General features: G+C 51.6%; 1 protein-coding gene across 3 annotated transcripts; it reads right to left on the reverse strand.

Moving 5' to 3' along the window:
- On the reverse strand, window positions 1–25,555 carry ADAMTSL2 (ADAMTS like 2). Of its 3 annotated transcripts, none has more exons than XM_032708521.1 (19): window positions 25,525–25,555; window positions 23,914–24,025; window positions 22,741–22,883; window positions 22,062–22,137; window positions 21,553–21,655; window positions 19,800–19,945; window positions 19,575–19,698; window positions 18,540–18,620; window positions 17,175–17,350; window positions 15,975–16,239; window positions 14,819–15,200; window positions 11,207–11,310; window positions 9,217–9,343; window positions 7,016–7,229; window positions 5,177–5,332; window positions 3,630–3,800; window positions 3,334–3,510; window positions 2,073–2,217; window positions 1–828 (listed from the first exon to the last, which is right to left on the reverse strand). In XM_032708521.1, exons 2-19 carry the CDS (start codon window positions 24,022–24,024, stop codon window positions 710–712), a joined length of 2,820 nt encoding a protein of 939 aa, XP_032564412.1. In that variant the 5' UTR covers window position 24,025; window positions 25,525–25,555; the 3' UTR covers window positions 1–709. The 3 variants fall into 3 exon arrangements, with proteins under 3 accessions (XP_032564412.1, XP_032564410.1, XP_032564413.1); XM_032708519.1 differs by having other exon boundaries at window positions 15,897–16,239; XM_032708522.1 differs by lacking the exons at window positions 23,914–24,025; window positions 25,525–25,555 and having other exon boundaries at window positions 15,897–16,239; window positions 19,805–19,945; window positions 21,553–22,836.
- Between the last annotated feature and the right edge of the window lie 573 nt (window positions 25,556–26,128).

Here is a 26,128-nt window from a genome sequence, read left to right on the forward strand (position 1 = left end):
TACCACCATAAATATGACAACTTTATTAAAATATACATATGAGTACAAATTAATGATTATATGGATAAAGTTCACTGTCTGTAAACAAATATATTAAAAAAGAGCACGTCTTTTTTGTGATATAAAGTGCAGTTATGTTTCCATATTATATACAATATGTCAGCATCGGGTGGGGGTTGTAAGGACTATGGAACTAACATTTGATTATAAGATAAAATTCTCTGAAAAAGTATACACCTACATATTACAAAGAAGGGCTTGAGTTCATTTAGCAAATGAGAATCAGCTTCCCACCACATTAAATGCAGCTAACAAGAGTGTGCAGGTCTTGGGATAAATTAGGAGAGAGGCACTAATCCCCTTGGCGGAGGGAAATTCGCACTTCCCCGAGTTCACACCTTCCCCTCACCAACCCCAAACTTGCACAGAGGGAAGAAACCAAAGGACCAGACCTTGTGAAAAAACACATGGATGTACCTGCAGTTTGGGGGAACCAAATATACACGACTTTATGTACAGCTCTGATAGCGGGGGCTCCCAACGGGCTCTGCGCTGAGTCGCGCCGGCACCGCCCCGGGAGAGGGACGAGGAGAGGAGTTGTGCATCAGTGGGGAAATAAAAACCAACCCAAATGCATCCTGATCACCAGTCTGTGGGATGTGTGGCTAAATGGAACACGGAGCCCTCGCTAAGGGAGGTGCTGCCGGCACTAGGAGTGGGGCGCGCGGCAGGAGCGGCAGCAGGCTTTGCTGTAGTACCAGTGGCTGCACAGGTTCACTTTGATGGCCAAAGCACAGTTGGTTCCTGCCTGGTCCTGGCAGCTGTCGTCTGGGGGAGAGAGCACAAAAGGCATGATGAGGAAAAGAAATGAAAAATAAACCACTGCAAGCTCATGAGCTCATTTTCCCCCCTGCACAGCTGCCCTGAACACCATGGGCTGAGCGACACATCATCCCTGGCTGCAACTGCCACCTCCCTGATACCTTCCAGCATCCCCCAGAAAACACCATGGAGCTTCTCAACCTGAGCAAGAAGGCTGACCCATTCAAACACACCAGGCCTGGCTTGGGGAGCCTCATTTGGTCCCAGCCCTGAAGCTCAAGCTCTTTCCTGTGAAACGGAGTTACCCAGGGATTGCTGGATCCACCAAGGGAGCCTGGCACTGAGCTGCCCCCAAGCCAAGGGCCTCCCCTGGTAGGGCACAGGGTGACTCCAACATATTCACAATTTCTGCCCCAAGGAGGCAATTTGAGAAAGGGAATCCAGCAGTGCCACAGCCCGAGTTAAGGGCAAGTGAGATGCTGGAGACAGGAAAGAGGCCAGAGGCTGCTTCAACACTCTCCCAGATCCTTTCAGAGCAATATTTTGCTTCAAACCCACAAGATTTCCACTTTCATATGTATTTATATATATTTTTCTTTAAAATCCATAGGATGCATGAAGCCAGGCTGGTCACCAGGCAGGCAGTTGAATACAAGGTGGCCACAAGGCACCTCACAGGCTCCATGCCCCATCCTGATCCCAAGAGAGGGGGCAGCTGACAGCACCCAGCAAGGCCAGAGCTGAGCCAGGAGCCGGCCCCAAATCTGTCTCCCATTTTCATGCTTTTCTCCCACATCGTCCTTATTCCCAAATCCTATTAAAGGATTAGAACCACGTGTTTGCTAAAGATCACAGGGACTCTGAGCCAGCAGACGAGTCAGATAACGAGATAGTTACAGATCCCACAGGACATTCAGAGACCAAAAATCATTAAAATAATGGCACAGATGAAACTTCCTAGGCTTAAGCTGGAATCACATAGAAACAGCACCCGAGTCAGCTCTCAAAGATCCATTTTATCTTTAGGTCAGGACATGCTTCTTTTGAACTCTCTCCTTAATTTAATGGGGTTACCTCCAGAAACAGCCAGTGCACCCCATTTCTTGGGCACAGAGGGAGAGCTGCCCCCGTATATCCTCTCTGGGATGATTATCCAGCTAGGGGCAGTGGAAGCTAAGATGCTGGCAGTGCTGCTTGGGGGGATCCACGGAAAATCAAGGCCACAGGGTGCTGCCAGCAGTGGGGCTCACCTGGGGGCTCTGTGGGGCAGGGCTGCAGGTCGCAGGTCTGTTTGCCCAGCGGCTTCACCAGCGGGTCACAGCCCCGGACGATGTCCTTCCCTTGGTAGCACTTCACATCCCGCATCCTCACACCAATTCCACAGGTTTTTGTGCACTGGGGAACAGAGAGAGGGTAAGGCAAGACCCTGCCATCACAGGGGACTGTGCTGAGCCAGAATCTACTTTAAAAAATGTGCTTGCTGGAGGTGTTAAGGCAGGAGGAGAACTCTTCCCCTGGCTGAATGCCTTGTCTCAGCACCACAATACTGGCCCCTTACTCCATCTTTGCTGCCAACACCATGAGCTTCTGCCCAGGGAGAGATGGATGTGGCCCCATCCCTGGCACTGACATCTTCCCTCCTCCTGCTGCCCCTTCCCAAGGGGCCACAAATGAGCTGGCCCAGTCCATATGCTGCTCTGTAGGACCGGGGTGGCTGCAGCCAACTCAAGGCCATGGGACCCCCACAGCACCCCGGGAGTGGGGCTGCAGTGTCAGTACCTCTGCACATCCCACTGTGGGTTTGTGGAGCCACTGCTGGGCCCAGCACTCGCTGCCTGCTGCCCTTTGGATGCCTCTTCAGGCTGGGATTACAGCAGGGCTGCCTTAGCTAATTATAGGCTGCGATGATGGTTTGCAAGACTAAACAAAACGAGGCGCCTGGAGCACAGGAGAGGAAGGCTGTGTTTGGGAGGGCTTGCAGGAAGCCCACACTCGCTGGGCTGAGCCCCTTGGCCACCAAACCCCAGCTGCCTTTCAGACCATGCAGGATGCTGGGGCAACCTGTGCTCTCAAGCCCTGCATCCTCAACCCCTGCATCCCCAGGGTAGCCCCCTGTGAGCTCCGTGCACAACCCCAGCCATGCTCCCAACAGCGGCATTAGGGAAAAAGAGGGGGGGAAAGAGGGGGGGAAATAAAGAAAAAAAATAAAGCTATAGCTGACCCCAAGCACCCCCTCTCAATCTTGTTCTCCCTGAGCACAGCCAGTTCCAGTTGTACCACGGCAGGACAGGCTCTCTGCTCCAGGCTGCCAGTGCAGCAAAAGCCCCTCTGGGTGCTCCTTCGGGGACCATGTCCTGCAGAGATTCACTCACCACCCTGGGGCATTCTGCAGGCAGTGTGACCTCTGGTATGAGGGGACAGGGCTTCACACACTCAGGGCGAGCACACCTTGAAGGAAAAGCACTCCCTCATCTCCCTCCCATGGATCCCCTGGGCTCCCTCCCCGCTTACCTCTGACCAGGGGGTCGTGTACCACTTGAAGCACGGCCGCTCGAAGCACGTCGTCTCCTCCACGGGCTTCTTGGCTACATCACAGTCAGTGGGGTTGCGGGTCTTGATCTTGCCATTGACAATCTCCAGGCAGAGCACGATCCTCTTCTTCACCCCCCGGCCACACGTCGTGTTGCACTGCAGGGGCACGAGTGGGGTCCGATGAGACCTGCACACCCCAGCCCGACCCCGCTGAGGGTACCCCTCCTCCGCTGCCCCCCAAAACCAACCCCCTGCTGCAGAGGGGCTTCACTTACCCGCTCCCAGTCCTGTGCCAGCCAGTGCGAGGGGCAGTTCTTGTCCCCGCAGGGGTGGATGGCCAGTGGCTTGGTCTCCAGGTTGCACTGTGACTCGGGCACCACGCGCCCGTCGCTGGTTTTGCAGTACACGTGCCGGATCATCCTGCCCTGCCCGCAGCCACCGCTGCACTGAAACCACAGCGGGCACGGCGGGCGGTCAGGGGTGGGGAGGCAGCAGGGCTCCATCCCTGCCCCATCCCACAGCGCAGACAGAGAGGCCCCCACCTCCCCAGCCCCATCTTCCACAAATCATGGGGGGATCATTTGGGCTCAGCTTAAAATAGTCACAGGGAAGCTCAGCAGATCCTTCCCAGGCAGCCCCACCACAGCCAACACAGATTTAATCACCATCACAGAATCCTAGAATGGTTTGGGTTGGAAGGGACCTTAAAGATCATCTCGTTCCACCCCCCTGCTGTGGCCAGGGACACCTTCCACCAGCCCAGGTTGCTCCAAGCCCTGTCCAACCTGGGCTGGAACACTTCCAGGGATGGGACAGCCACAGCTTCTCTGGGCAACCTGTGCCAGTGCCATGGCCCCACCGTGCTGAGCAACACTCAGCATCTCTCAGGGTAGGCAGCAGGGGAAGCACCATAAGCAGGGAACTCCGGGGTGGCTTCCAAAGAGGTCAAGGCAAAGGGGACCAAGGAAGTGGCTGCAAATATTCCGCCCCCACTGCCAAGGGCCAGACAGGCTCTGCCCGGAGCAGCCGGTGCTCCCCGGCGCTTTCCCGGCCGCTCCTGCAGAGGCTCCTGGTGTTACATAGCGCCGCTGCTGCCATGGAAACTACTTATTTTTAGCTGATGTGAATGTATCAAAACCTGGGTAAAAATAGCTTGGGATGGAGGGGGTCTCTGGAGCTGAATTGTGCAGGAAGGGAAAAAAAGGTAGAGGGGAGGAAGAAGAAAAAAAGAGAAAAGGAGAAGAGGAAAAAAAAGGAGGAAAGGAAAAAAGAGGGAAAGAAAAATAAAGGGGAAAAGAAGAAAAAATGAAAAGGGGAAAAAGGGAAAAGAGAAAGGGGAAAATAAAAAAAAAAGTAAAAGGGATTTAAAAAAGGAAAAGGTTCATTTTTTGGGCATGGAGCATCAGCATTGCCAAGGAATGCTGTGCAGCAGACAGACAAAGGGATTTTGACACCCACTAAGGCTCTCAGCCAGGTCTCTCAGGGTTTAACCCCTCCTGCACCGCATCCCCTGCAAGGCAGGACCCTCGAGGAGGACCTAGGGAGAATCTGTGGGATCCACTGGGATGCTGGATCACCACCAGTGCAGTCAGGGTGACCCAGAGTGACAATGCTGGCACAGATAACACGAGGACTGAGAAAGCCAAAGCGGTGGAATTGTTTGGAGGCTGGATCCGAGCACAGGCTGCCTGCGGGTCTGTTGGAGCTGGGAGCTACCAGAGAGGATAAGCCCAACCCCAAAACTCCCAGTGCCAGAGACAAGCCAGCCTGCAATCTGTGATGGGCTGCGATGGCCACCCGGTCGGCCACCCCGGGGTCTCACCGGTCCCCAGTCGGAGACAGTCCACTGCCGGTCACAGGGTGGCCCCGTGCAGTTCTTCTCTGCCAGGGGCCGGGCGCTGGCGTCGCACAGCTTCTCCTCCTCGGAGCAGCGGATGTCCCGTGTCACCACGCTCCGCTCCCCGCACCGGGCTGAGCACTGCGGGAGGGGACAGGGGGGGACAGCATCAGCCGGGGCTCCCGACGCGATGGGAGCTGGGAGCCGCTGGCTTTGCGTTTGTTTTTTTCTCCACACTTCAACATGAAACTCTAAAGGCACACGCTGAAAATGCACAAATGACTCTTCCCCAGAACCCCCTCTACAGCTTCAGCCGTCAGCTCAAGGTGCGGGAGGGCTGCATCCTGCCCGGGTGCTGTGCTCTCTGACAGGTGATGCCAGAGGGTGGGAACCCAAGGCTCCAGAAATGCCTGATCAGAGCTGAACAGTTTTAGCTGTCACTTAGAGACAGAGTGACATCTCCCTCGCCTCCTTCCCAGGAACAGCCAGCTCCTTTCCCCCTCTTTGGAGAATGTTTTCCCCCCGAGCTGCACAACTGAGATTTTTATGCTGTAGATAAATTTGGCACCGCACAGCCCGGTGACATTATTTAGAACTGGATTTGAGTTACTACAGTCTCACACACACACACATTTGCTCCGTGCATAACGTAAAGCAGGGAAAAGTGTCAACAGCACAGCGCTCAGACGCACCGCGCCGAGATGTTAATCCTCAGAGCCCTGAAATGTGCTTTTTTTTAATGCCTATTTCCCCAGCCAACTTGGCACCCCACCTCAGATGGGATCCAAAGGAGATTAGCTTTGCTGCTGGCTAAGAACAATCTACTCCAGGACTGTCTCAAGCAATCTGTCCCTGACACATGCTGGAGGAGAATTCAGATTTCTGTAAAAAAAAGCCACTCTGGTTTGCTATGCCGGACAAAACGCGCCAGCACGTGCAGAGGGAGCTCCTCTCTACCCAGCTGGGAAAGTCAAAACATCCTGCACCACCAGGGAATGCACCAGCCACTCCATCAGCTCCAGGGAAACTGTGCACACCAGCTTGCAGAGGAATAGAGACATTTAAATTATGACTAAGATGCATTTTGGGAGCTTCCCAGGGGGAAGAGTCATATTCCTCATGATGTAAACCATGGGGCAGGTTGGCACCCATGGACAGCTCGGCTCAGAGCTCAGTCTGCTCTTGCTTAAATAAGGTCTGTGCTTGATTTGGGAAGAGGCACCCTGAGGAAGCAGCACTGGTTTGGTCGTTTGTAAGGGTTGTGCTGGAACACTGTTGGTGCCTGGAAAGGAATTCAGGGCACAAACCCTTTCCACAAGTTTTCCCAAGAAAACCAGTGAGGTAGAACAGGAGCAGCACTGTGCCTTCCCAGACCATCTCAGCAGCTTTGGGGATCGGCTTAAGGTACAGCTAGGAGAAGGTTTCATTCTCCATGTGCTGCAGAGAAATTGGAGATGAGGAAGGAAAGTTTACAGGAATTTAATTCAGGTGTGAGGTGGAATCTCCTCCCTGGCACCTTGGGGTTGAAGAGGCTGCCAAGAAAGTCATGGTGGGAGGATCTGAGCTATGGGCTCCTGCCCTACCTCAGGGTCTCAGGAGCCCACGACTGACCAATGGCAGTGACCTCCTCACCTTATATGGGAGCCAGGTCTTCATTTTAGGGGAAAAAAAACCCTGCTGCACATTGGTCCACGTGCAGTGACAGCAGTGAGTGTCTGCACAGGCCAAGCGTCTGATGGCTGTGGGTGACTTTACGCCGGGAAAGGAACCAGAGAAGCGCAGGCACAGCTGCTGACCCTCAGCACTGCCAGGCCAGGGACCCACCTCAGACCACTCGGACATCTCCCACTGGGGCCCACAGGCCGGGTTCTTGCAGACCTTGCGCTCGTCCGGCCGGGTGATGTCGGCGGACTCGCAGAGGTCGCTGTACACGGAGCTGTCGAACCCCGGCGAGATCATCTTCCAGCAGCGGACGATGCGGAACTGATATCCCTCCCCACAGGTGCGGGAGCACTCGCTCCAGCTGCTCGTCTCCCACCTGCGGAGGGAAGAGAGAGAGGGGCCGTCACGCCAGGCATGGGAGCATCCCACGGGAAAGCCCTGCCTGCCCTCGGCTGGAGGGAGGTGGCTGCGATAGGAGTGAGCTGTAGTCAGGCTGCCAGCACGCAAGAGGTTTTCCCGAGGGATGTGAGAGGTTTTCCTAAGGGATGGGAAGCATTGCCATATGGTGGTTTCACCCAGCAGACCCCAGCTCGTGCTTGCAGCTAGAAACCAGCTTGTCAGGAGGAAGGATGGCACAGCAGGGCCTGGCCCGGTGTCCTCGGTGACAAGTGAGCGATTGTCACTGCGGGCTGCAGCTTCCCCCACTGCGACCCCGGCTGTGCCAGCACATTTCTCAGTCGTGCTCTTTGCCCATGTTTGACCTCTCTCTTTTTTGCCTGCTCAGCTGAAGCACAGAGAGGACACAGCCATCCATCACCCTGCAAATCCCAGCAATAATGTCACACAAAGCTGCCTGAGCCGTGGTGGGACAGACATTCACATCCCACCATCACTCTGACTCTGCTAACCACATGTGACAGGCTGGAAGAGCTGGGATCTGCTCCAAGCACTGCCTGTCCCTTACTGTCCCCTGCCACCACTGTCCTGACAAGAGAGGAGCAGCTTGTAAACCGAGGATAAAGACATAAAAAGTCAAGCTTTTTACAGTACAGCAACAGAATAGCAATTTCGAATTAAATAATGAGATAAAAATATAAAAATCTAAATGGATCAGAATTCCCAGCTCCTCTGGATGCAGAGGACTGCCCCGTGCAGCCTCCATGCCTCCCACTGCTGCCACTCTCCAAGCAGGAGAGCCCTGTCTCTGGCTGCCACAAGGCCTCACACCCCATGTGGGGCTCCAGGCACAACAAGCAGCCGTAGGGAGATGTCACACATTTAGAGGTGTCACTTAAATTCAGAAGGGAGATGAAACCAAGGTCTTCCCCATCCAGATCTGTCAAAATTAACATTTTCTGTTGGAAAAGTGTTGCCAGCTCAAGCAGCCTCCCATCTGCCCAAGTGCTAGGGAATGTGCTGGCTGACCTGTTTGAATTCCCAGTGCTCTCCAGTTTACCCACCACCAAGCTGCAACCACTGGTAAATCACAGAGCAGCTCTTCTCCTCTACAGTGCAAACCCTTCCAGTGGAGCTGGAACAGCACAGCCATAAGGCAGATTTGCTTTATGAAAGACCAGTGGGAGTATTTGCTTTATGAAAGACCAGTGGGAGAATCGAAGCATGAAATGAGCCTTAATATTTGTGCTAAAAAGTTACAGAGTTATTGCAAACAGAGATCACAGTCCCCACGGTGCCCACAGGGTGGGTGTGTTCCCAGCAGCAGCACCATTCACCTCCCCACACTTTTTGTGCCTCAGTTGCAGCCTGCCCTGACTCTCAGCCTTAACATGAGAGGTTCGAGGAGATCTTATACTCCATGTGTTTTCCTCGCCTGTCTTCCTTCACAATCACCCCTGCACAGGACACCTCAACAATCCCTGTGTTTGAGAGCCATGTCAGAAGGCAACCTTCAAAAGGACTTCCAGCACAGGTTCCCCTCTGCACCAGCTCTTGCCCTAATGTAAGGAAACCTCAGTGATGTTTAGGATGCTGGAGGGACCAGAGGGCTGGATTTGTGGCACAGTTTGCAAGCCTGGCCCTTCCACCCAACTCACTCAGATGTTCTCTGCACGCCAGCCAGGGCAGGGATGTCCCTGCACTGCTCAAAGCTGGACTTGATGAGAGCCCCAGGTGCAAACTCTGCCAGGATTTATGGAAGTTTTAACCAGGCAGCTTGAGCTACAGCACTCAGGAAGAAAGTCTTGCTACATACCCAGCGCAGCTTGGGCAGATGGAACTGGGGGAGGAGGGATGGGGTTGTTACGGGGTGTCCCTGCTGCCCCCCCCAAATCCACACCGACCCCCTCCCCCAAAGATATCCACAGCAGAGGAAGCCCTCCAGGAGCGCCCTGTTGAGGTGGTACCTTGGCTGGCACTCTCTCCCAGCACAGAACTCATGGATGGGCTCAGGACGGGTCATGGCATCACAGTACGTGTCATCCACTTCGATCCCATCATAGCGAACACACATCGCATATGTGGACATCACTCCTAGTTTCAAAGAGAATACACACACACAACAGGATGCTTGGTGATTTTGGACATCCAAACTCTTTTTTTTTTTTTTTTTCTCCCCTCTTTTTCTTTTTTTAGCTGCGTTTTTCCAAACTTCCTCCAGCAGCAAGCTGGACTTTCTGCCCCACGGGATGGATGCTGCCGGGAGGGGAGGGCTGCAGTGGCCACCCAGCCAATATGAGCAGCGTGGTTGGGTTTGGCCAGCTCCAAAGCAGGCATGGCCACCCCTGCCAGGGCTTGCCACCAAAATCAATATATGACTAACACATTTTTATAGGAAATACTCAGGGCAACAAGTCTGCTTGGAAGCTCCCACCCTGCCTCGCGGGTGGAGGCGACAGAAAACGGTCCCCAACCCTCTCCATCCACCCACTCCCTCTGTGCATTACACCCTGTTTGCACCCAGGTGCTCCCCAGGTGCATCCAGCACTCCAGGCCAAGGCAGGGCTCCTGGAGGCTTGGCAAGGAAGCACCTACCCCTCCTGCTCCCCCTCTGAAAGCAGCGGCAGCCAGTGTCGTCAGACCGAGACCTTTTCCCCCGCAGCCTCCCGTGCCAGAGTAAATGTTGTGAAGTCCATTCTGGGACCTGGCTGGGGACCAGGAGGCTGCTCTGGCTACAGGTAACAAGAATTGCAGCTCTCAGGAACATATGGTTTACATGAAACTAAAAAAAGATCTACAGCTCTTGACATGGCCTTGCTTCTCTGCGATATGTCATTAAGAAAAGGCAATGAGAAGGGAGAAATTTAAGTAAAACCTCTCTCGGCTTGCTGAGAAACAGGGCAGAGCAGGCTGGCCCAGTGAAGGGAGAAATTTGTTCACAGGGGCTCAAAGAAGTCAAAAATGTCCCAGAACATGTGGATGACAAGATCTTGGGGAGAGGGACGGCTTGCAAAGCTCCTGCTGTGAGCGTGAGTCTGTTGGGCAAGAAAAAATGCTGAAAATATAAAGTTCTTGCATTTGCTCTTTTAAGAGAAGTCCCTTAGATTGTAAACTCCTCTCTCCCCCTTCTTTCCTTCTTTGTAATTCCAGAAGCACCACAGGATCTGGATTATTTCAGGGACAGTGCAGGCGAGTGCACAACCCACATGCCTGCTTCATCACAAGGGATGGGCAGGGGCCAGGACCCCCTAACCAAGGGGTGGAGGAGGAGAGAGATCAGGTGCCTTGAAGCTTTTCAGGGGGCAAAAAGGAGGAATTTATGCAAAAAGAGGACATTTATGCATAAAGAAGAGAGGCTCAGTTTTGATATCCCTGGCATCCATGTCCCTGTTCCAGATTTACACCCTCGCAGCCAAGATCAGGCTCCAGGGTAGAAGGAGTGGGAGAAACAAAACACAATCAAAAAGCCAAATGCCATTGTGTTTCCTGCCAGAGCTGAACAATCTTCAAAATTTCACTCTGCGGGAAAGTAGCTGAGCTTTTCAAACCCCTCGAAGCTCTTAAAAAAGGGGAGGAAGGGGAAAGAAAAAGGAGACTCGGCACAGGTTTGGGGATCCTGCTGAGCCCCAGCAGGGACACAAAGCCAAGGAAAGCAAAGGCAAAGTTCAGAGCTCCCCAAAGGGAGGGTGTTTTGCAGGAGGATGGACACTCTGGGCACCAAATCTTGGTCCTCAACACAACTGAGGGGTCAGTGGGCTTTGCATGTTCAGCCCCCAGCTCCTCTCCCCGCCTTTACACCCGGGCAGAGCAGATCTGGGGTCGTGCTAAACCAACTCCAGAGATCACAGGATCCCCTACACATCACCAGATCCTTCCCATCCCTAACAGACATAAAAGTGACTCACACACCAGGTGATTTCAGCGGTTGTGCAGAATTTGGCTGCTTCATATAACTACCTGTGGTACATGTAGAGCTGCAGGGTTCATGGGAGGAAAGCTTCCACCTGTACATGTCAGCAGCACTCACACCTTGGCCCTTTCTTAACAACTTCAATCTGTTTCTAGCGATAAGCAAACAAAACAAAACAAAACAAAAAAGAAACAAAAAACAAAACAAACAAAAAAGGCATTTACAAGGCGAGCGGTGACAGGCCACGACAGACACACACATCTGGCTGCAGTTTGGTTGGGTTTGGGTTCGGGAGGGGATGTGCTTTGTTTGGCTTTGTTTGGGTTTGGCTTTTCTGATTTTTCGGGAGGTTTGTTTGTTTGAATCAATTTTGTTTGTTTGTTTCACAACATACCTGTCCTGAGCCCCAAGTAGAATCCCCAGCCCGGTTAGAGGCAGAGCTTCCACTGTCTAGAAATAGAGAGAATGGGATAAAAATACCCACAAGTAGAAACAGTTCAGAATTTAACAAAAAAGTTTGCATTTTCTGCTCAAATACACCTGGCCCTCGGCACACAGTGACTAAAGGTGCAGTATCTCCTCCCCTGTGTCTCCAGGGCTGGGCAAACCAACTCGTGCTGCTCAATGCAGCAGAGATTTCGGCTGCTCCAATCTCCACAGCTCACTCCTTCCCAAAGCCAGCACATGGCACAGGAGTTTATGAGCCTGTTTCTCAAAGCCCACTTGCCTGCCCGCTGCTTTTACCACTCTTTCTTTGCTTTGGCTCATTTTGGTTTGCTTTAGGTAGGTAATTTGCATCTCTCAGATCCACGCTGTGCTCAGACACAGAATGCCATGGGGGAAAGGAGTAACAGAGTCAGCCTGGTGTACAAAAATGCATTTATCAAACCAAGAATAGCAGCTTCTCCCCATTCAGTGCATCCTCCAGGCTGTGAGGGCGTAACACATCAGGGATACTGCACCTTTACAACAAAAGGCTTCGATTCTGTTCTCATACCTTTGCTCAAACCCTTGAAACAGCTACACTGGAATAGCATACAAGGTTGTATCCTGATATCCAGTTGTCTCTGGCCTGGCGAGATATGCAGCTTGTATGATTTCTAGGCAGCAGAAGCTCTGAAATTGCCTTATTTAGTTGTTTGTAAGAAGAAGTTCAGGTCCAGCCTATCAAATCAACCTTTAAAAGGACACTGTTGAGAATCCAGCCGTTTCCTTTCGGACCCACCCTCCTTCCACCGCCAGCACTGAGCCTCCAGAAGGATTAAAAACAACAACAATCTCATTTTCCCTGTTGATTTTACCTCTGTCAGTTTGGCAAAGGGTCGCTTCCTGCGTTTGAAATGGAACTGAAATGAATGTGACTTTTTTTTTTTTGGTGGAAAAAGAGCAAACTCGACTCACTGTAAATAGGGTTTTATCTGCCACAGCAGCTCTGCCTGGGGACCCACACCAGCCCCTGGTCCCTACCATGTGCCACCAGCTGCCACCCAGCCAGGAGAGGGCTCACAAATGACACTTGTCTGTAAGGTCCATTAAAACATAGCCAACACCTGCTTTTTGTGCTTTAATTTGCCTGGAAAACGGGGTATTACCTAGATCCTTCACTCTATACCCTGCTCTGAGGCACCAGTGTAACCACCAAGTTATCCTGTGACCCGGACTCCTCTCCCTTGAAAAGGAGAAAGTCTTCAAAATAAGTTTTATCCTACATCTGAGGACAGAAAAATCTTTCAACAGTGTCCCTTTAATGTATGTGATCCCAAAAAAGAGCTTCTATGCATAAGGAGGTCGCGGGGATAAGTTCTTTCCAGAGGAATCAGACATTCGGGCATAGGGCAGAGTTCAGCTCTGACCATTTCCAGCAAAGACAAAACTGTCCTTTTGTTCTCTTCTAAATGCAAATAGCAGCTCATTGTCCCATAAAACTGGGGAGATTTTTATTTTATTTTTTCTCTTTATTAGGAGCTTTATAATGAAATCAAGTATTTTCTTCCCTGCCTGCACTTTTCATCTGCTTTTCAAGCAACAACAGCACCAAAAATTAGCACCAGTCCCTCATCCCTAGCTGAGGTCTGAGCTTCCCCTTTCCCCAAAACATTCCCCTTAGTAGAGGAATAATCCTGACAAATACACACAAACACCACAGATCAATATCCAGAGTCCCTGGGCTCACATTTCTCTGTTTAATTTCAGGGGTTTTTTCTAAGCAGAAGGGTGGTTTCTCTTGCAGGATAAGCCCTGGCTGCACACCACAGCATGGGATGAAGGATGAAGGGTGCCTGGATCTGTTCCATACATCCTAGAATGTTTTTAAACTGCTCCAGGAGAGGAAAAGCAGCATTGCATCCCTACCATGGCACAAGAGCCACCCCCCATCCCCATCCCAGTGGGGCTTGTTCCTAGAGAGGCAACACCTCTCTGGGAGAGCTCCTGCAAGGTGCTCCTGTACCTGGGTAAATCCATCCACACTAAGACCTACAAGAGTTCAGAAAGCAATAAACTCCTCCACCTCCAACCAACACTGTCCCACACGTACAGACTGGCTACAAAGAGCTGATCTTCCCTTGCTTGCTCATTGACAGGGAATAAAAATGAGCAAAAAAAGCACCATCCATCCCAAATTGAGCCTGGGATGCATTTGGGAGGTCTCAAGTCCAACCTCCTACTCAGAACTAGGCTGATCCCAATAACAGATTGGTCCCACAGGGCCTTGCCCTTCTCCAAGGATGGGGATCCCTGACCCTGCCCCACACCAGGACAAAGAGGTTTTCCCTTGTCTCCAATGCCCATTTCCTCCAGCACAGTTTCTGGCTGTCCCTCCAGCTCCCTTCCTCCTGATAGGACAACTCCAGCCCCCAAAGCTCTTCCCATGCCTCGTGCTCCAGCCCCCTGCCCATGGCACACCAAACCCAGAGCCACATCCCGCTGTCAGTACGGGCATTTTGTAACATTTCCACTCAAAACAGCCATTAAAGGAATCCAGAAGCTCCCAATATCAATCAATGAGCTGCTACTGCAGAGCTGGTGATATTCCTGTCCAAGCAGTGACTCCTGTGCTGCTTCTGCAGCTGTTGAGGCAACAAACCCAGGCTGCTCCTGCAGGACCTACAGTGGAGCTCCTGGTGTCCTGCTCTGCCTCTCCAACACCTCCCAGGCAGGGCCGTGCCTGAGAGGTGCTGGAAGGGTGTTCCTGCCATCACATGGGAGGAGGATCATAGGTGGCAGTAAACAGGGTGGGTAAGAAGGGGCCAGGACCAACTTCTGCTGCATCAGAACTCGGAGGAAGGGGCTGGGGAATCAGAGTAGGATGTCAAGAGAAGGCAAAAGGGGCCATGGCTCTGACAACAAGCTGTGACAGCAGAGAGCAAGGCCTAAGCTGACAAATGTCAGCATGGACTTACCAAAATGCCCACTAAGGAGGACAATTAGCTTTCCTCTTGCTTAAACACTCTCTTGACTTTCTGCTCCCAAACCTCTGGCCCTTCCTTCCAAATTAACTCCCAACAGAAAACTTCCACGTACATCATCCTACCCCCACTTACCTTCTGCTTCCAAAGCAGAGAGAAAACATGCAATGGGGCCTGCATTCAGCAAAGGGCTATTATGAGTTGAAAACAACACTAAGCAGGAACTACTTTAATTAAAGACTCGTGTCCTACCTTGCTTTGTGGGTTCTGTTCCCTTGAGGGCTGCTCACGGTGACCGTGGTGTTTGAAAACGGTGTCTCTGCTGACGTGTTGGTGGCTTTGCCGTTGCTCAGCTCCAGGTAAGTGCTGTTGATGGAGTAGGTCACAACCCCATCAGTGTCCTCGTAGTCAATGTAGAGGCTGTCAATGTGTGACCCCACGGAGTTGATGGGGTCTCCCTGGGCAAAGATGCTGTTCATGGTCATGTTGAGCACCAGCTCCTTGGAGTCCGAGGCCTTGTCCAGCAGCTTGTCCGTGATGGCATTCTCCAAGAGGAACTCCCTGGAGGCAAACCTGGGATCGAAGTCTCTGTCGTCATGGTCTGTCTGGTAAGTAGACCTGGTTACGTTTGAATCTAGATTGGAGCCAACAGGGGGGAAACAACAGTGACAACCACAAAATGCACTGAGCCTGGGAGGGGAAAGCAGCCCGGAGCAGCGGGGACACGCCTGAGCAGCCACCCTGGGGAAAAGAGGCAGGAGTTGGGTTCTTGAGGAGGGGGAATCTCATGGGATTGTACCCCTTTGGGGAGGGTGTGCAGCTCTGTGGGTCTTATTCCCTCTGTGGTGTGGTCAGAGGAGAGCTCAGCACCCACCAGCACTGCCCCAAGCAGTAGCAGAGGTCGGAAAGGAAGGTGCCCTCCTGGCCCCAGAGCACATGCAGCCATGCTGGGAAAGCACTCAAGGCAGTTTGGGGGTGGGATGCTGAAGGGACTCGAGTGGGAAGGAGGTTGCTGGGGGCTGGGGAGGGGTGGGTGTTGACAGAAAATGTTGTGACGGGGAGTTTTGAGTACCCAGGGCTCCCTCCTGTCCTCAGCATGAGGCAAAGCACAGCAGGGCATCAGCGGGGAGATTTTACCCCCTGTCCACCCTCCAACCCCCACCAGAAACCAGAACCTGAAGGGCAAAGAGGATTTATGAGCAGAGATGTTTTAAAGAACTTTCCGAGGTTTCCAAAACACAAACCAACAGGATCACCAGAGGCAGAAACAGAGCGTTTCTCAACAAGAGCTCTGAGAAGCAGAACAGTGAGGCCCAAGTCTCCTCCTTACCTTGGGGTTGTTTGCCCTTCAGTTTTGGCTCACAGTCAATTGTTTCTGCTCTTTCATAGACCTCATTGGTTTCCTGACCTTTGCTCAAGTTCAAATCTTCCTCCGTGTCCTGCCTTCCAAACACCTGGTTCTCCAAGTCTATCCTTTCCGTGGAGATTTTCCCAAAATAGGTGGCATTGTGCTGGATAAAACCCAATGGCACGTCCCCATCGAACTCCCTGCTCTCTTCACTATCTGACTCGGAGAAGGTGTAGTAGATGGGCTGCAGATTTTTTGAGTGTGGCTTCCTCAGGAGAGTGTATTCAAACGTGATGGACGGGTTCTTGCCATTTTGATTCCAGACCTAGCAAACAAATTAAGTTATTAGCAGTTGCAGTGAATGTATGGCACACAATGCTTGTGATTCATCTTGGACTTGACAGCTGGTGAGCATTTACTTTGCTATTTCCAATCTGCTTTCCTTCACATTGCCAACTTCTTCCAACTGGAGCCCACCACAATTTTCCAAGGGTTATTTGGAATGGGGATTAGTCCCAGCTCAGGGACTGTGAGCCACAGATCACACTGAGTGACGAGAGACTTGGGAAAGCCACTTCAGAACTTACTGACCAAAAAGGCAAAGCCTTTTTTTTGGTGGCTTCATGAAGATCACACACCCCCTCCAGCTACTATATCCACAGTGGGGCTGGGGACTCCCAGCTGAGGCACTACAACCTCTTACTGGTCTAATGTTTTATAAGCACCCAGGCAACCATCCCTTCCCCTTCCAGAGGAGCCTGGGGCTACATGGAAGATCTCAGGAGTTGGGCTCTGGCTGGCTGCCCAGGAGAAAATTAAGGGACTTTTCTCCAAATGCCTGGTTTTAGATGGTTTGCTTTCAGGAAAGAATTGGGATTTAAGTTTTATGCACTTGTCTAAGCTCTCTGGCCCAGTTTCTTATTTTCACTTTTCCTGCCAGGTACCTTGGATACAAATGCCAAGGAGTAGAAGAGAGATCCCCCTGCAGTGCCTGAGGCATCTTCTCCCTGCAGAGAGGAGTTACCAAGCCCACACTCATTACTCACAGCCCTGCCTGCACCCGAGAGCACCAATACAGATTAAGTAGGTTTGTGTAAGCAATTGGTCACTGCCCCCACTCCCCTCCTCAAGCTGCCCATGTGGCAGGACTCTGTTTCCATGGCCACCCATTCTTTGATCCAATGCAGGTTTTCTCTTCCCCATCACCCTCAGCCTTGAGAACCTGGGGAAAAAAATAAAAAAATAAAAATCAAAGCTCACCATTATATTCAGCCCTTGATTTGTTGGTCCTTGGGCAACAATGTACTCGATGCCGGTCTCGTACACGTCCATGGGCCGGCGGTACTTGAACACTGTGCCTGCAATGTTGAAGTTCTTTGGACTGTCAACTTTATAGTTCCCATTGAAGAAATAGTACCCAGCTTCATCAGCCACAGCTTCAAACGAGAGAGAAAAGTCAGGGCCATCACATGCAAGAGCAGAGGTGTGTGATACCGCCCCTTGTGCATTCAGGGGATAAAATCAGAGAGTTACAGTCATAAAACAAGCAATTCTCCTACACTGCAATGCATTGGTCACTTATCTCCAACACAAATCACATGAGTATGTGCCCAGAGTTCTGGACCATGTGTACATTGCAAGCTCCTGGGTATGTGGCTTTCACTTGCCCATGGCTACTCTCACCCTGTTGGCACCAGCACAGGGTGAACATTTAACAATCCCAGCTCTGCAGACAGAGCCTGTCAGATAGCCAAGGGCAGGAGCTGTCTCCTTGGGAGCCCTGAGCTGATGCCACCTGAGCCAGCAGCGGCCCTAGATAGGTCACCCAGAGCTAGCCCAGGAACTGTTAACTAAATCAAGCCTTTTTCATTCACAGAATCATCCTAGAATGGTTTGGGTTGGAAGGGACCTTAAAGCTCATCTTGTTCCAATCCCCTGCCATGGGCAGAGACACCTTCCACTAGACCAGGTTGCTTGGAGTTGCATCCAACCTGGCCTTGAACACTTCCAAGTGTGTGGCATCCACCTTCCTGCACATGGCACGAGCCTTTGAGGCAGCAGAGCATGACAGCAGCAAATGTGCTTCTCTTGGGAAAGTCCAGATTTTTCCACACTGCTCCCAAGCAGCTTTATCACCTCCACCATGAGATGGATGGTGTGGCCCCCAACAGTTCAGTGAGGCAACATGTAGATAACATCCTCTTGATGCTGTTTTCATGGGGCCATTGCACATTCCCCAAGTGGGAGAACGTTGAGGGGATCACAAGAGAGGTGAAGTCACTCGGCCATCTGTGATCCAGCACCAGAGTGTTTGTCACACCACACTGAAATCACAAAAATATTGACCAACAGTTCCTGCATTAAAGCAATCAAAGTGTTGATAAGCACAGCCCAGGTGCTCAGAGACTGCAGAGAAGAGCAACACACTGGCTTAGACAGCACAGTTGGATTTACATTGACTACAGATTTAGCTCATGTCTGCAATAAATGGACTCGATGATCCTTGTGGGTCCCTTCCAACTCAGGATATTCTAGGATGACAAAACTGCTTCCAGCTTCGCATTGGAAAAAGCATTATCCAGCATAGGCATGCATCCTAGGGAAGTACCAAGAGGTTATACACACCCAGAACATCTGCAGACTTTTTCCGTTCCACTATCTGGATATCCCTCGCTCCGGCGGGAATGTGCGTTACCAGAGAGTAGCCTACGGGAAACTACGGATTAATGAAAGGATCTTTGTAACACATAATCTGAATGAAACACTCCACAGTCCCTGCAACATAGTAAACACTCTGGCCTGGGCCCAAAATTATTTTTAAGGAGTCACGGATTTAAAAAAAGCCCCTAATGTTGGTAACTGTTAAGCTGAAAATATGACCTTGTCGGTAATAGGAATTTCATCCTGGTTTGTGGCGGAAAAACACATCCAAAGGGGGAAAAGGATGCAATCCTTACATGCACAAATATCATGTTTATCAAAACTGGTGCAAGAAAAAGCTATCTTCAAATATATTATCAGCTAGAGAAGCTGTCCCATGGCTCAGTATTGATCCCATTGTCAGCCAGTCTTCCTAAAACACCTGCAAGAAATTACAGCTGGTTTCTCCTCTGACTCCCCTTTGCTTAGCACTAGGCAAGAGATGGGATGGGACAAGTCCTCCTACAGCCACTGAGGTTCCTGCAGCTTGCTCCATCTCAAACTGATCCTCAGAGAGCATTAATCACAATTCCTGAGTTAGACTGCTATATTTAGGACAAGTAGGTTCTGCTGATTTTTGAAATCCTGGTGTTTCAAAATATCATTGCTTCCTGTTATTACAGATAATTTATTTCTAGTCTTACTGGGTCATGAGTGTCCTGGTTTCAGCTAAAATAGACACCACCCTCTTGCATAACCCTCTTGCACCAATCAAAACCAGAGACACCTCTGGTTTCTGACAACCCTCATGCAAAATTCCTGTTTGGCTGGGTTTTCTTTTAAACAAGGTTTTCTCTGCCCAAATTTACAAGTGGCATTAACACACACGGAACACGTGGGGAAAAAAAAACCCTGAAGCTGGGTGGTTGGTAAGGGTTGAAAGCCACCTACCAAAGAAATAAGTACATTTTAAAACCAGTCCTCTGATACAAATAAAGCCCACGGTCCCCAAGGCCTCACCAAGATGAGAATTTCCTTTCCGGTAACTGCCGGTTACGTGGGTGCAGCTGCTCCCATCTCCTTGGCAAACTCCACATTTATCCAAGGTGTGGGTGGAAAAGAGAATGCCATCGCAGCCAATGGGCTAAAAAATGCACAAACAGAGCATTGAGGGTCAGGCAAACGTTGCACCATCGCAATTTTCTGAATGCTACTAACAATATTTTTGCTATAATGTTTAACAACCTCACATTTTCCAGACACGCAAACCCCTCGGAAATCAGTGTATTTGCAGGACGTTCCATCCCGAGCCTGAACCATTAACTGTCTCTGGCCATCCACAGTGGTGCAATGAAGGTCACAGGGCTTGCTAGAAATGTGAACATAGTCATCTAAGGGGAAAGGATATAAAGAGATATTCAAAACCAGCAGAAACACAATAACTTTCATCCTGCAGAAGTCAAGGAACCTCTGCCAAGCTAAACAACAGCAGCAACAGCACAACTGCAGAGCAGCCAACAGTTCAGAAGTTGCCACCTCTTGTGTTTCAGGCTAGACAGGAGATGGCACTTCTGACAGTGTAACAGCCCTCTGCTGCAAGGCTTTGCACAGCCTGGCAGACCTCTCTGCTGCCAGGAAGAGATGCCCAAGGGATGCCAGTGGCATCACCAGCATCAGCCCAGGGCAGGCAGCAAAGCAGAGCCTGTGCAGAGACTTGCAGTAGTGAAATATGCACACATTACACAAAAACATGCATGTTCACACAGCAGCACTCCATACAGGAGTCAAATAAACAGACGTATTGCTGGAAAGACATAAGTAAGCCTGTATTCAAACCCGTAGCAACTTAAAACATTTTATAATATATAACTTTTCCATAAACGTTCACCCCATGTTGGACTTAATTCGCCCTTTGCTTTCTGCAGACAAAACTGGCTGGCAGCATCCACCAGCACAGCAGTCCCACATTTTACAACATCCACAGGAAGCAAATTACAAACTCATATTCGCATCAGAAAACATGATGCCAAGTGTTTATCTCCCCCAAATCCTGAGCAGTCGTGTACCCACTGGCCTGTGCACCCCAGCAAGGCAGCATCAATGTCAAAACATTACTGTGCAAATCCCCCAGGAGCCACGTGAGCACCTGCTAAAACACAAAGCAATTCACTGCAACAGCCCTGGTGAATCAGCCTGAGGAGCAAACATGTGTAGAGAAACTGTCACCTTGCCATAGCAAAGGGACAAAGCCACCAAGGAGCTGAAGCTCGTGGGCCAAGTTCTACCCCGCTGACCCTGCCAGGGCTGGAGAGGTAGGGGCTTGTTACACAGTAAAGGAGGCAACAAGTGATTTCATGGAGAGTAATTGTTCTTAGGTATGGACAGAGGCCACTAAAATAAAGTTGCAACAGATCCCATCTCTATTTTTAGGCACCCAAATGGCACTGTGAATCTGAAGAACCAGCACTCAGCAGCCTCCTCGACAGGAGAAGGGTCTTGAGTACCCAGTAGCTCTAAAACTTGACCGTGATTTGTGGCAGGTTGTTCCTGCAGTTCTGTGTCGCTCACCCCGGGTGACCAAACTGACTGACTGAATCTGGGTGACGTCTGACAGAGCACATGGAGGGCGTGGGAGCGACAAATGTCACAGAAACACAGCACAGCCAGTCATGGCCCCAGCTCAAAGGACACTTGTCTGGGTGAGCCTGACCCTCCCTGCCAGCACAGCCCATCACCCCATGCTCTCACATCCTCCTCCAGCCCCTCTGGTCCCCAGGAGCTGAGAACAACACCGGCTACAGCCTCAAATTCATGTTATTATTCAATTTTTAGGTTACCCTGCAGCTGCCAAACATGCCTTTGAAGTTGGGACAGCTGATTGTGCCTCTGAAAAATCATTTTGAAACAGCAAAGGAGGAGCCTTCCTGCAGGCTGTAGCATCATAACTATCAAAATATTTGGCTGAGCATTATGAAACACACAAAGAATGTCTTGTTACCAGGATATAAAGGTTTCCATTGATATGTTCTGCCATTATACACATGGGAGTTAAATGATGAGCACTGCTCCTCTCGGAAGCTCCTTCCGTTCGCAGGGCACTCCTAGAATAGGATACATTAACATCCTGATGGAAACAAAGTGCAGGAAAAGTTTCTGGCACATCACGACCAGCTGCAAGGAGTGTTTCCACCACCTTCCCCATCCAGGTCTATATCCTCCTCCTCCTCCTCCTTCTCCTCCCCCCACTGCAGGAACAGTCAGGGGAAACCCCCTGGGAAATGGTGCAATTATCACTCATGCTGGGGTTTTATGGCCTCCAGAAAAGGTAAAAGGCCCAAGGTCCTGACATAATGGTGATGGGCATTAAAGAAGGGGACTCCCACTTGCTTGGAGGGGCAGCAGGGTGACAGCTACAGGGCAAATAGAGTTGCCTCTCCGAGGGACCCAGAAATGCCATACATGACTTCCCACACTGATTGTTCCCAACAAGACAAAAGATATCCTTACTTGCACTTTGCAGAGCTGGTATCTTTTGGATGTCCCAGTGCAAGTTTTATTAGCCAGCCCACTCACCGATTTTCTTCTGAATAAAGAGATGATGGTTAGACAAGGATCAGAAATAATTTTCCCTTTTTTAGATATATTTGTCCCTTGTCTCTATAAGGTCAGTCTCCATGTAGTAGAGACATCTAACACAATCTCCCTGGAGTGGGTAGCAAAGGTCTCTCTGCCTTTGTTACCTGCAGCATCAGCTACTCCAGCAGGTATCATGGGGATGAGGGCGGGGGACAAAGTTTACAAAGTGTTTTTTGGCGATCACACAGCCTGGAGAGAGCAGAGCCAGGCACAGAGCAACTGGGATCAGCAGGTCCCCAACCAACCCTGCACCACAGGGGTCCTCACTGCTGTGCCCAGAAGCCTTGGGAATGGGCTTACAGTGTGTTTGCTGCCCTGCTGCACTAATCCCTGTTGGAGACACTGCAGGGCCAGCACAGGAGTAGCTTGGCTGGTGCTCCTGGCAGGGATGCCCAGGGCACAGCACCCTCAGGGACGCACCTTCTGCCCAAACAGGGTTCAGACACCTTTCTATCAATCCTTATTCACTGAGCAACGACATTTTGGATCAAGTTTACCTCCAGCAAGCTGGAGTTTCCTCTCCCCCCCCCTCGCCAGGTGAGTGCTGTACCTCTGCCGCAGGCAGTGCCTCTCCTGGGATTTGACACCTCCCCCACAGGTCCTGGTACACGCCGTCCACTTGGTCCACTCGCCCCACCAGTACGCCGTGACGTCTGCCCCCTCCTCCAGGCTGTTGGAGGTCTGTGCCAGGTCCTGCTTGGAGCAGGTGGGGCAAGAGAAGCAGCAGTCAGTGTCCACACCCTGGAGCCTGGGTGAGGGGATTGAGGGCATCCCCCTCCCAGCCTGCCCTGCGAGACCGGGGCATTGCCTTCTCCAGCTGAGGTCAGCTCTGAGGTTTCCATCCTGCAAGAAGTCTTGCATTTTTCCAATTGTGTTTTCATTACAAATTGGAATGAAAAGGCAATATTTGGGATTCCTCAGGAAAGGAAATGCTCATTGTTTCACTCAGTTGGCAAAACCAAGCTCCCAAATAACCCCAAACGCTCCAAGACTTTTGGTGCTCTCTGACTCTTGTTCCACAGAGAATTCAGGGAGCTGAAAAGCCAGTTACAGCCAAAAGCTTCACTAAAAGCTTCAGCAAACCCTTGCAAAACCCCTCTGCAGCAGGAGAGCATGCTAGTGGATGCCACTGGGTGCCAGCAGGCTGGAGGAGCCTGTGTGCTCTCTTTGCAAGCACAGGTTTGTCACTTCAGGAGGGTCCCTGACACCCTCACGTCCCACCTCCTGGTGCAGCCATGCAGAGGCCAAATGAGATGCATCCACATCCCTTATCAAGGGGCATAGAGCCTGCTGGGGGATCCCAGCTATTGCTCATTGCAGGGGGAGGGACTTAATTTTTCCCCCAGAATCACCTGCTGGTTAGGGGAGTGCTATCATTTCTGTGCTTACTGAAAAAGGGATAAAATTATTCCATGCAAAGTTAATGAAAGCTCCAGCCACTGCAGGGACCGAGGAGTGATGCCCTAGAGCAGGTCTTAGCCTTTCAGAGTCCTTGAAATGACCTGTGAATACTGTTAGTATTGAGAAGTACAACCTTATTATTGTCCCTTAAAAGGTACAACTTACAAGCCCGAACTAAAGAGCTAAGCCAAGTCAGAAAGCTCCACGCTTTCTGGAGACCTGATGCATGCACAGAGCAGTCCTGCAAAAGCCCCAGGGTTTGCTCTTTCAGACACTGCAGCATTTTAAAGCCCAGGGACCCCCTGGAAGGTGTTGTTCTTACCTGAGCTATCACAAAGAAAACGTTGCCCACAAGAAGAAGGGCCAGGGTGCCTTTCAGCTGCAATCGGGCGCTGACGGAGATGCTGCTCCACCTCCACTTAGGTACCTTCATCCTAGAAAGCAACCAGACACTGCACTAAGCAAAACTCCCACCCAGCCCCACCACCAGCAGCAGGGGCTGCTTTGCTGCCTGGGTTACACAGCACATGTGTTCTCCAGCATTCCCAGTCAGCCAAGTGACACCGGCCTCCAGTGACTGCAAGGGCTTGAGCCTAAAATTATATTTAATTAGTGGAAGCATTAACACAGTACAGGTTCACTTCCCAGCTCGGTTGTTATCTGTCAAACCACAACTTTGCACTGTTTTCCAGTGGCTGCACCTGACACCAATCCAAGCCTGCCTTGAAAGAGAGCACGACTTACACCAAAGCAAGCGTTGCACAGCAAGTAACTAGAAGTGTCCCTGGATCCATAAAAGCAGTGCATTTAAATATCCTCATTTACAGAACTGCTCCTGGAAGAATGAGATGAAAGGCTTCATAAACAAAAAAATGCAATTAACAGCCGTTATTTCTCCTTTTTTTCATTTGTTCCACTCCAATTCCCATCGATTCCCAGGGAAGGAGCCTGTTCTTATAGAAAAGAAACGCCCCACAATTAAAGAGCAGAAATGAAGTATCCCAAGTGTCAGCCTTTCATCTCCTTCTCCATCTGCCTCATGAAAGAGAGTAACCCAGAATGGCATTTTCTTAAATAAAACCCAGCTCAAAACCACAATACGTTTTATTGTGAACCTCACTGCAAGAGCCAGAAAGGAGCAGGTTTCAGGAAATCGTGCTTCCAGGCAATCAAAGCAGCTCACGTCTGTAAGAAAAGGAAAGAAAAAATATCCTCCCCTGAGCTAATTTCCCTTGAAAAGCAGCTAGACGGTATCTTTGGGAAGCAGGGGGGTGGGAGAGGTGCTGCTCCTGAGGAGAGGGGGCAGGACTGCAGACCTGCAACATAAAGAGCTTCTTTCCTACCGCTATTTTTTTTTTTTTTCCCCTCCTTGCAAAGGTTTTTGTAGCGGCTTTGGAAATGCAGAATTGCCGGCAATACCAGCACTGCTTTGGTACCTGGCTTAGAAAAATTACCAGAGGGCTTCCAGGTCCCCAAATCCGCTCTGCGAGCGCCCTAGAGGAGAGGTCCAGCATGCAAAAGAGTCTTTCCAAGAGGCAGATCCATTGATTAATGGGAGCCCAGAGCGCTTGGCCGGGGATCTCGGGGACAGGTGGCTGAGACTTGCCTTACACTTGGTTCTCATTAAGGCTCCCAGACACTCCTGACTCGAAGCCAATACCAGAGCGCGCTCGGAGTTTATCCTACAGGCGGTCGGGGCTGCGTGGTTAAATAGAGGAAAAATTAAGGAAAGCGGGGAGGGATGTGGCCGAGCAGCATCGCGGAGCCGGCACCGGGGGAGCGCCGGCGGCGGGAGGGCGATGCGGGGGCGATGATGCGGAGCCGGGATGCGGGGCTCGACCTCCGCGGGGAAGGCAGCGGGGAAGGGTCCGGAGGAGCCGGGATGGGACGGGACAGGACGGGACCGGACGGGACAGGACGGGACGGGCCGTACCTGGCGGCGGCGGGGCCGGGCGGGACGATGCTCCGGGGCCGGGCGGGAGCGGCGGCGGCGCGGAGTGGAGCAGCGGCGGCCCCAGACGCTCTCTCCCTCTTTCTCCCTCTCTCGACTTCAAAGGGCAGCCAAAAGCGCCGGGGCTTCCAGCGAGGAGGAGCCGCCGCAGTGGCTCCCCCCAGCCCGCGCCGGCCGCTCTTATAGCGGCGACGGGGGGGGAGAGTGGGGGGGGATAGGGGGGAGAGCGGGCGGAATTCACACCTCTCGGCCCGGGATGCCCCCACCCCGGTTAACCCCTCGCCTCCCCCGGCGCCGGCCCGCGGCCGCCAGCCGGTTTCCTGCGGCGAGACCGGGGGGGCACAGGCGGGGGGAGCCCGCAGCGCACGCATGCGTTCCCTCCGGTCCACGCAGCGCTGGTCCCCCCCCCCCGGGCACCTCCCGGGAGGATGCTGGACTCCCCCACTTCGCGGGGCACCCACCGGGAGGATGCTGCACTCCCCCTCCTCGTGAACCCCCGCGAGGATGCTCTGCTCCCCCCGCTTCCCGGCCATCTCCCGGGACGATGCTGCGCTCCCCTCCTGGGGTGGGGGAACGCTACCTGCTG

This window comes from Chiroxiphia lanceolata, chromosome 21 (genome assembly GCF_009829145.1).
Source record: "Chiroxiphia lanceolata isolate bChiLan1 chromosome 21, bChiLan1.pri, whole genome shotgun sequence".
NCBI classification, from domain to species: domain Eukaryota; kingdom Metazoa; phylum Chordata; class Aves; order Passeriformes; family Pipridae; genus Chiroxiphia; species Chiroxiphia lanceolata.